The sequence below is a fragment of the Mercurialis annua genome, linkage group LG3, assembly GCF_937616625.2.
Source record: "Mercurialis annua linkage group LG3, ddMerAnnu1.2, whole genome shotgun sequence".
In the NCBI taxonomy this organism is placed as follows: domain Eukaryota; kingdom Viridiplantae; phylum Streptophyta; class Magnoliopsida; order Malpighiales; family Euphorbiaceae; genus Mercurialis; species Mercurialis annua.
Genome location: NC_065572.1, coordinates 20451924 through 20462660, shown reverse-complemented (window position 1 = coordinate 20462660; position 10737 = coordinate 20451924). Strand labels below are relative to the sequence as shown.

The 10737-nt window shown below is 33.5% G+C and overlaps 1 protein-coding gene across 1 annotated transcript; it reads right to left on the bottom strand.

The window, feature by feature from the left end:
• Nucleotides 1-530: 530 nt before the first annotated feature.
• Nucleotides 531-10278, bottom strand: LOC126672425 (uncharacterized). Its single transcript, XM_050366375.1, has 3 exons — nt 10185-10278; nt 9800-9980; nt 531-591 (listed from the first exon to the last, which is right to left on the bottom strand). Exons 1-3 carry the CDS (start codon nt 10276-10278, stop codon nt 531-533), a joined length of 336 nt encoding a protein of 111 aa, XP_050222332.1.
• Between the last annotated feature and the right edge of the window lie 459 nt (nt 10279-10737).

Genomic DNA, 10737 nt, shown 5'->3' with positions numbered 1-10737 from the left:
CAGCAACTAACATCATATGAATCAACCAAAGTTTGTTCATGCAACATGGACCAAAACTCAACCATAAATCCTATTTATCAATCCAAACAAGCAAGAATTGATTTCATCAATTAACATCAGCCCCAAACGAAGATTTATAGCCATAGGACACTATATCAAAACAACGAATAATCATAACAAGATCAACCAAAAAGTATAGTATACAACCTAGGAATTGATCTTGAGAAACCCATGTAAGAAATATAAAATTACAGCCCTAGGTAATGCAAACTCAATCACTAAATACACCCAAACAGTGGCTATCATCATCCCCAACGATTGCATGAAACACATAAATCAAATTAGAATTTATCAATTGGTAAAACTTGCATAAGCAACTATATGATCGTAAAGCATCAAACCAAATACTTAACTTCAGAATCGGCATACTCAAAACAGTAAACAACAACCATAATTATCAACAAATAAGAGTAATGCTTAAATGAACGAATCGCTACATACCAAGAATGAATGAAACGTGATCTAACACCCTAAGGAACAAGGATGAATGAACCAGCAAAATAAGAGGTATATAACAACCCTACAATGATCCTGGAACAAGAAAAGAATGAGTTACCAAAGATAAAATGGGAATCGAATGAGAGCGGATGAACAGAGAGTGAGAGTATCTTACCGAAAACCAACGATTTGAGAAGGATTTGATGGAAAATGAATTAAATCAGAGAGTTTAATAGTATATAGGTCAGCTAGGGTTTAGTATGAGTGTAGGTGATGTTTAAATAAAAAAACGGGTCCATTTATAGGCCCCGAAGTGAAAAAACATGACAGCCGTGTTGCGAGGGACGATGGCCCAACGCGCCTGCCGTCGTGCCTTTTAAAAAGGCACAAAACACCCTTGGGCGAGTTGCGAGGCGCGATGGCCCAACGCGCCTTCAATTTTGATCCAACAGTTAACTTTTTCTCGTGCAGAGCATATTAAAAAATAAGCCCAATCCAACGGTGCAATTGGGAGATATGAATGTTTTATCAAGATATGTTAGATTAAGAAGGCACACAAACACATCATCAATTATAAATTTGATACAAATCAAATCAGGTTCTTTTCATAAATACCTCACTTTTTGAAAATTTTGCAAAAGTACTCCTTTTTGGTAGTTTATTAGTAGATTATTGGTATAATCTACTAATAAACTACCAAAAAGGAGTATTTTTGCAAAATTTTCAAAAAGTTAGGTATAGAGGGTAATTTTCCCAATCATATCGCCATCGAAAACTCAAAAAACACATGCGACACATACAAGATACACTTGCTAAGTCCACCATTAACAATCCGAAACTAAGTCGGAAACACAACAAAACCATGATGGAAAAACACGAGATATTACAGAAACGTTTGGTTTTGTTTCGTAACATTTGTAAACGTTTGACTTAGATCGCTAAAAAGGTGAAACGTTTGGATGGGTTTCATAACGTTTGTAAACTTTGGCTTATATCGCAATAAACGTGAAACGTTTGCAATTTGTTTCGTAACGTTTGTAAACGTTTGGCTTCAATCGCTAAAAAGGTGAAATGTTTGGATTTGTTTCGTAACGTTGTATAAGTTTGGATTGGTTTCGTAACGTTTTAAACATTTGGATTTGTTTTGTAACGTTTGTAAACGTTTGGCTTAAATCGCTAATGAGGTGAAACATTTGGATTGGTTTTGTAGCGTTTGTAAACGTTTGGCTTAAATCGCTAAAAAGGTGAAACGTTTGATTTTGTTTCGTAACGTTTTAAACGTTTGGCTTAAATCGCTAAAAAGGTGAAACATTTGGATTTGTTTCGTAACGTTTGTAAACAATTGGTTTCAATCGCTAAAAAGGCGAAACGTTTAGATTTGTTTCGCAATGTTTGTAAACGTTTGGCTTAAATCGCTAAAAAGGGGAAATGTTTAAATCGCTAAAAAGGTTAAACCTTTAGATTTGTTTTGTAATGTTTGTAAACGTTAGACTTAAATCGCTAAAAATGTGAAACTTTTGGATTTTTTTTTGTATAGTTTGTAAACGTTTGGCTTATATCGGTAAAAAGGTGAAACGTTTGGATTTGTTTCGTAACGTTTTAAATGTTTGGATTTGTTTCATAATGTTTTAAACGTTTGGCTTAAATCGCTAAAAAGGTGAAACATTCGGATTGGTTTCGTAAGGTTTTAAATGTTTTGCTTAAATTGATAAAATGGGGAAACGTTTGGATTTGTTTCTTAACGTTTGGCTTGTATCACTAAAAATGTGAAAAGATTGGTTTTGTTTCGTAACGTTTACAAAACCAATCCAAAAGTTTAAAATGTTACGAAACAAATCCAAACGTTTCTCCTTTTTAACGATTTAAGCCAAACGTTTATAACGTTACAAAAGCAATCCAAACGTTTACAATCGTTATGAAACAAATCCAAACGTTTCACCATTTTAGCGATTTAAGCCAAACATTTAAAACGTTACAAAACCAATCCAAATGTTTAAAACGTTACGAAACAAATCCAAACGTTTCACCTTTTTAGCAATTTAAGGCAGACGTTTCAAAACGTTATGAAACAAATCAAAACGTTTCACCTTTTTTAGCGGATTCAAATTTTTAGCAATTTAAGCCAAACATTTGCAAACGTTGCAAAACTAATCCAAACGTTTCACCTTTTTGGCAATTTAAACCAAACATTTACAAACGTTACGAAACAATACCAAGCGTTTCACCTTTTTTAGCAGTTTCACCTTTTAGCGATTTCAGCCAAACATTTACAAATATTTCAAAACAAATCCAAACGTTTCACCTTTTTAGCAATTTAAGCCAAATGTTTAAAACGTTACGAAACAAAAACAAGCGTTTCACCTTTTTAGTAATTTAAGCCAAACTTTTACAAACGTTACGAAACAAATCCGAACGTTTCACCTTTTTAGCGATTTAAGCCAAACGTTTAAAACGTTACGAAACCAATCCAAACATTTAAAACATTACGAAACGAATCCAAACGTTTCACCTCTTTAGCGATTTATGCCAAACGTTTACAAACATTACGAAACAAATCCAAATGTTTCCCCTTTTTAGCAATCCAAACGTTTCACTGTTTTAGTGATTTAAGCCAAACGTTTACAAAAAATACAAAACAAATCAAAATATTTCACCTTTTTAGCGATTTAAGCCAAATTTTTACAAACGTTACAAAACAAATCCAAGTGTTTCCCCTTTTTAGCAATTTAAGACAAACATTTAAAATGTGATTTAAACGTTAGGATTTGTTTTTTAACATTTGCATTAAATGGCTAAAAATGTGAAACGTTTGGATTTGTTTCGAACGTTTTAACCGTATTGATTGGTTTCGTAATGTTTTAAACGTTTGGCTTAAATCGCGAAAATGGTGAGACGTTTGGATTTGTTTCGTAACGTTTTAAACGTTTGGCTTTAATCGCTAAAAAGGTGAAACGTTTGGTTTTGTTTCGTAACGTTTGCAAACGTTTGGATTTTTTTCATGACATTTTAAACGTTTGGATTGGTTTCGTAACATTTTAAAACTTTGGCATAAATCGCTAAAAAAGTTAAACGTTTGGATTTGTTTCATAACGTTTGGCTTAAATTGCTTAAAAGGTGAAACATTTGGTTTTGAATTTGTTTAATGAAATTTGTAATCGTTTGGCTTAAATCGCTAAAAATGTGAAACGTTTGGATTTGTTTCGTAACGTTTGTAAATGTTTGGCTTAAATCGCTAAAAAGGAGAAACGTTTGGTTTTGTTTCGTAACATTTGTAAACGTTTGGCTTACATCGCTAAAAATGTAAAACGTTTGGTTTTGTTTTGTGACGTTTGTAAACGTTTGGCTTAAATCGCTAAAAAGTTGAAACGTTTCGCTTTATTTTGTAACGTTTGTAAACGTTTGGATTGGTTTCGTAATGTTTTAAACGTTTGGCTTAAATCGCTAAAAAGGTGAAACTTTCGGATTTGTTTCATTAACTTTGTAAACATTTGGCTTAAATCTCTAAAAAGGGGAAACGTTTGGATTTGTTGCGTAACGTTTGTAAACGTTTGGATTAAATCGCTAAAAATGTGAAACTTTTGGATTTGTTTCGTAAAGTTTGTAAACGTTTGGCTTAAATCGCTAAAAATTTGAAACGTTTGTATTTGTTTCGTAAAGTTTATAAACATTTGGCTTAAATCGCAAAAAAGGGGAAACGTTTGGATTTGTTTAGCTGCGTTTTAAACGTTTGGATTTGTTTCGCAACGTTTTAAACATTTGGCTTAAATTGCTAAAAAGGTGAAACGTTTGGTTTTGTAGCGTAACTTTTGTAAACATTTTTATTGGTTTCGTAACGTTTTAAATGTTTTACTTAAATTGCTAAAAAGGTGAAACATTTGATTTTGTTTCGTAACATTTGTAAACTTTTGGATTGGCTTTGTAACGTTTTAAATAGGTTGCTTGTATCGCTAAAAAGGTGAAACGTTTGGATTGGTTTCGTAACGTTTGTAAATATATGGCTTAAATCACTAAAAAACGTTACGAAACAAATCCAAACGTTTCACATTTTTAGCGATTTAAGCCAAACCTTTACAAACGTTTCACCTTTTTAGCGATTTAGGCCACGTTTAAACGTTACACAACCAATCCAAACGTTTAAAACAATACAAAACCAATCCAAACGTTTCTCCTTTTAGCTTTTTAATCCAAACGTTTAAAACGTTACAAAACAATTGCATATGTTTAAACGTTAAAAAACAAATCCTAACGTTTCACCTTTTTAGAGATTTAAGCCAAACGTTTACAAACGTTATGAAACCAATCTAAACGTTTCACCTTTTTAGCAATTTAAGCCAAACGTTACGAAGAAATCCAAACGTTTCACCTTTTTTGCGATTTAAGCCAAACGTCTACAAACGTTACGAAACAAAACCAAACGTTTCACCTTTTTAGCGATTTAAGCCAAACGTTTACAAAAGTTACGAAACAAAACCAAATGTTTAACCTTTTTAGCAATTTAAGCCAAACGTTTACAAACGTTACGAATCAAATCCAAACGTTTCACCTTTTTAGCGATTTAAGCCAAACATCTACAAACGTTACGAAACAAAACTAAACGTTTCACCTTTTTAAAGATTCAAGCCAACCGTTTACAAACGTTACGAAACCAAACCAAACGTTTGATATTTTTAGCGATCTAAGTCAAACGTTTACAAAAGTTACGAAACAAAACAAAACGTTTCACCTTTTTAGCAATTTAAGCAAAACTAAACAATTCCAAACGTTTACATAGTTACTAAACAAATTCAAACGTTTCACCTTTTTAGCGATTTAAGCAAAACGTTTAAAAACGTACGAAACAAAACAAAACGTTTCACCTTTTTAGCGATTTAAGTCGAACGTTTACAAACGTTACGAAACAAATCCAAACGTTTCACATTTTTAGCGATTTAAAGCCAAACCTTTACAAACGTTAGGAAACAAAACCAAACGTTTCCCCTTTTTAGCGATTGAAGCCAAACGTTTACAATATTACGAAACAAATCCAAACATTTAAATTTTTTGTTTCGTAACGTTTGTAAACGTTTCGCTTAAATCGCTGAAAAGGTGAAACGTTTGGATTTGTTTCGTAACGTTTGTAAATATTTGGCTTCAATTGTTAAAAAAGGTGACACATTTGGTTTTGTTTCGTAACGTTTGTAAACGTTTTGCATAAATCGCTAAAAAGGTAAAATATTTGGATTTGTTTCAAAATATTTGTAAATGTTTGGCTTTCATAACGTTTGCAATTGTTTGGCTTAAATCGCTAAAAAGGGGAAACGTTTGGATTTGTACGTTTACAAACGTTAAGAAACAAATCCAAACTTTTTGCCTTTTTAGCGATTTAAACCAAATATATACAAACATTACGAAACAAATCCAAGCGTTTTACCTTTTTAGCTATTTAAGCCAAACGTTTACAAACGTTACAAAACAAATCCAAACGTTTCACATTTTTAGCGATTTTAGCAAAACGTTTAAAAACGTCGTTTCCAAACGTAACGAAACGAAACGAAACGTTTCATGTTTTTAGCGATTTAAGAAAAACGTTTATAAACTTTACAAAACAAATCCAAACGTTTCACATTTTTAGCGATTTAATCCAAACGCTTACAAATGTCGTTTACGAACGTTACGAAACAAAACCAAATGTTTCACCTTTTTAGCTATTTAAGCCTAACGTTTACATACATTACAAAACAAATACAAACGTTTCACATTTATAGCGATTTAAGCCAAATGTTTACAAACGTTTCGAAACAAAACCTCACGTTTCACCTTTTTAGCGATTTAAGCCAAACGTTGACAAACGTTACAAATCCAAACGTTCTACGTTTTTAGCGATTTAAGCCAAACGTTTACAAACGTTACGAAACAAAACCAAATGTTTCACCTTTTTAGCGATTTCAGCCAAACTTTTACAAACGTTATGAAACAAATACAAACGTTATAAAATAAATCCAAACGTTTAAAACGTTAATAAACCAATGCAAACGCTTCACCTTTTGAGTGATTTAAGACAAATGTTTAAAAAGTTACGAAACAAATTCAAACGTTTACAAACGTTACGAAAAAAATCCAATCATGTCACCTTTTTAGCGATTTAAGCCAAACATTTAAAATGTTTCTAAACAAATCAAAATGTTTACAAACGTTACAAAACAAATCCTAGCGTTGGATTAGTTTCGTAACGTTTTAAATGTTTGGCTTAAATTGCTAAAAAGGTTAAACGTTTTGATTTGTTTCGTAACGTTTGTAAACGTTTGGCTTAAATCGCTACACGTGAATCGTTAGGATTTGTTTCGTAAAGTTTAAAATGTTTGGATTGGTTTCATAACGTTTTAAACGTTTTAGCAATTTAAGCCAAACGTTTACAAACGTTACAAAATAAAACCAAACATTTCACCTCTTTAGCCATTTAAGCCCAATGTTTACAAACGTTACGAAACAAATCCAAACGTTTACAAACATTAAAAACGTTACAAAACAAATCCAGACGTTTATAACGTACCAATGCAAACGCTTCACCTTTTTAGCAATTTACGATAAATGTTTAAAACATTACGAAACAAATTCAAACGTTTACAAACGTTACGAAACAAATCCAAACACTTTCACCTTTTTACCGATTTAAGCCAAACATTTAAAAAGTTACTAAGCAAATCAAAACGTTTACAAACGTTACAAAACAAATCCTAACGTTGAATTGGTTTCGTAACATTTTAAATGTTGGGCTTAAATCGCTAAAAAGGTGAAACGTTTGGATTTGTTTCGTAACGTTTAAACTTTTGGATTGGTTTCATAACGTTTTAAACATTTGGTTTTGTTTCGTAACGTGTCTAAACGTTTGGCTTAAATCTCTAAAAAGGTGAAACGTTTGGATTCGTTTCGAAACGTTTGTAAACGTTTGGCTTAAATCGCTAATAAGGGGAAACGTTAGGATACAAATATTGGTGCACCGGGACGCGAGTGTCTGGATCGTAAATTTCAATTCAAAATCGGAATTCCAACAATCCAGATCAAGAAATTGATCATATCAATAATAAATGAAATGTCGTATCATCTAGTAAATAAAGCACGCATGTAGAAATCGTAAGAAGAATAACTATGTCGATTCTCCAACGATTCTTGTAGTCCCGATAGTACGGCGACCTCAAGCTCGTCCAAACGAGTATGCGTCTGATTGAATCCTCGCCTTGAAGTAATCCGCAAGAGTTCCTCTTGCCGAGCAACCCTAAGCTCTAACTCTCACCTCGATTACGTGTTTGATCGAATGTATGTAAAAACTTTCTCCAAGCATTTCTTTGATTGATGACTACTTGAACTCCTTCAAATATGCTCTTTTAAGTGTGGTATGTATAGAATGAGCAAAGGCAACCTCTATTTATTGGCAAGAGTTTGTAGGAAACTCTGATGCCTCAAATGCTAGGTGTCACACATCAAGCATAGGTGTTGCCACCTTCTGACACGTCGGATGCTAGGTGTCACACACAGATACATACATGACATCATCACGTGACATCATCGCATGACATCATCGAGACATCATCACATGACATCATCGTGACATCATCACATTAACTTGGATAAAATACAATTAAGTTCCTACTAATTTATAACTCTTACAAATTAGTCCCTAATTTATATTTGTTTTTCATCTTAGATTAATATCCGAGATATGCTAGTATCTATATCAAATCGATCTCTCGTAAACTCAATCGATTGCACACCCTATTGTGTGTGACTAAATAGGTTCACATCTATATGGCAACGAGAGTCATAAGAAATGCCTTTCTTATATTAAATAAAAAATCCCATTAATTATTAATTCTCGTAGATGGTTAGTGAGGTCTAGCAACATATAACGACCCCCAAATAGATATGAATGTTTTGATGCATTCTTTATGAACCAATGTTCATAAAAATTCCCTACATCTAAGATTTTGATCTCGACTAGTGTCACGGTTAAGTCAAACACTGTTTGTCTTGATCATATGACCTTATCTCAGTTCTTATTCTTGATAAATATGACTTCCACTAGAAACAACTTTCTAAGTAAGTCATATACACCTGCGCAGGTTTTATCATCCATCAAGAATAATTTGAGATAGCATAGAATCTTTTTTTCGTTCATCCGGAGTGATAAATCCTCTCTTGGTTAAACCCCTATCTCCATATACAACTAACTAGAGCCAACACATCCCGCGACCGTAGCTCATGAAAGATCTAGGGATAAAGAGTATCAAACTCTAATCACCTATATACAAGATAGTGTCACTGCAAATCAAAGGACATATGTACATTTATGAACTAGATGACATTAAATTGACTTTGAAGAAATACCATGTATAAGTCATCTAGCGTCACTTGTTCGACTCACTCAAACCTTTGAGTGTTCGTATGCTTATTCTGAGACAGACTTCATTATGCAGAATTGTTATAATTTCTTTCCTTGATTACTTTGGGTGTCATATTAAGTGTTTTCATGTTTGTTTCGTGTGTTTTTGTTCGGACAACATATTGTATGATATGTTTTTATGTGGGTTGTGTTATGTAATATCCCGTGTTTTTCCGTCATGGTTTTTTTGTGTTTCCGACTAAGTTTCAGATTGTTAATGGTGGACTTAGCAAGTGTGACACTATGTTTGGGGCTTGAGTTGTATCTTGTATGTGTCGCATGTGTCGTGTGAGTTTTCGATGGCGATTTGATTTGTATCAGGTTTATAATCGATGGTGTGTTCATGTGCCTTCTGAATCTGACATGTCTTGATAAAACATCCATATCTCCCAATTGCACCGTTCTAAGTAGTATGAGACTCACTGCTTCCTATAATTAGTAACTCTTTACTAATCAAGAGAATAAACAGAGGTGACAATCTTTCCGGGATAATACGATGTCCTTATTCGTAGGACCCCATCGATCGTGAACGTTTATTTAGATCACTTGTATAATAGAATTTATCACTCATATTCTTAACACCTTAAGAATAGATTTTCTATCACAATGTGATAAGGACAATATGAAATAAATAAATGATTAGTTGATGAGACACTTAATTAAAATTAAATATATATATCATTGCCATTGGGAGTTTTTTTATACAAGTATACAGACAAAATGGCCCTAGGGCACATACTACTAACAATCTCCCACTTGCACTAGTGCCATTGGTTACTATATCTAAGCCCCATCTTCTCAAGATGTAAATCTAATTGACTCTGGGTCATAGGCTTTGTCAGTGGGTCAGCCGTGTTATCGGCTGATGCTTTCTTTTAGATATACACATCTATCTTTCCAACAATCTCTCGTATGATATGATAGCGCCTTTCTATGTGTTTGGATTTTTGGTGAGACCAGGGTTCCTTTCCCTGGGCTATAGCACCATTGTTGTCACAAAAAAGAGGAACCGCCGACTTAATGGTAGGGACCACGCCAAGTTCAGATGCCGCAATATACTCAGCTTCTGTAGTGGAATCCGCAGTGGTTTCTTGTTTTGAACTCTTCCAACTCACTGCTCCTCCATTACTGGTGAATACTAATCCGGATATAGACTTACGATCGTCTATATCAGATTGAAAATCTGAATCTGTAAAGCCGTCTATTTTTAGATCACCTCCTCCATATTTTAAGATCATATCTTTAGTTCTTCTCAAGTACTTAAAGATACTCTTAACTATCATCCAGTGTTCTGAACCTGGATTGGATTGATATTGGCTAGTCAAACTAACCGCATTGGCAATATCTGGCCTTGTACACAACATAGCGTACATAAGACTATTAATTTTCGAAGCATATGGTATCTTTGCCATTTGATCTCTTTCCTCAAATGTCTTTGGAGACATATATTTTGAAGGGTGAATTCCATGCCTAGCGGGAATCAGTCCTCTCTTAGAATTTTCCATATTGAACTTCTTCAATATCTTTTCTAAGTAGAGCCTTTGGGAGAGACCTATTATCCTCTACGATCTATCTCTATAGAGTCTTATATCGAGAATGTAAGTTGCTTCTCCAAGGTCTTTCATTGAGAAAGTTTTGGATAACCAAAGCCTTACAGAGGTTAACATACCGACATCATTTCCTATTAGTAAAATGTCATGTACATGCAAGACTAGGAACGTGATTGCGCTCACACTAACCTTCTTGTAAACACATGGTTCATCTTTGTTTTTTTATAAACTCGTAACTATTTATATCTTCATCAAAACGACGATTCCAACTTC

What these genes read in the sequence shown, in the direction of transcription:
- LOC126672425 (XM_050366375.1), bottom strand. Translation starts at nt 10,278, where the DNA reads ATGTTGTGTACAAGGCCAGATATTGCCAATGCGGTTAGTTTGACTAGC. An exon ending in ACACTGGATGATAGTTAAGA is followed by an intron (nt 9,981 to 10,184) that starts GTATCTTTAAGT and finishes ATTCCACTACAG; the next exon opens with AAGCTGAGTATATTGCGGCA. An exon ending in ATTGTTGGAAAGATAGATGT is followed by an intron (nt 592 to 9,799) that starts GTATATCTAAAA and finishes TTCTTGTTCCAG; the next exon opens with GATCATTGTAGGGTTGTTAT.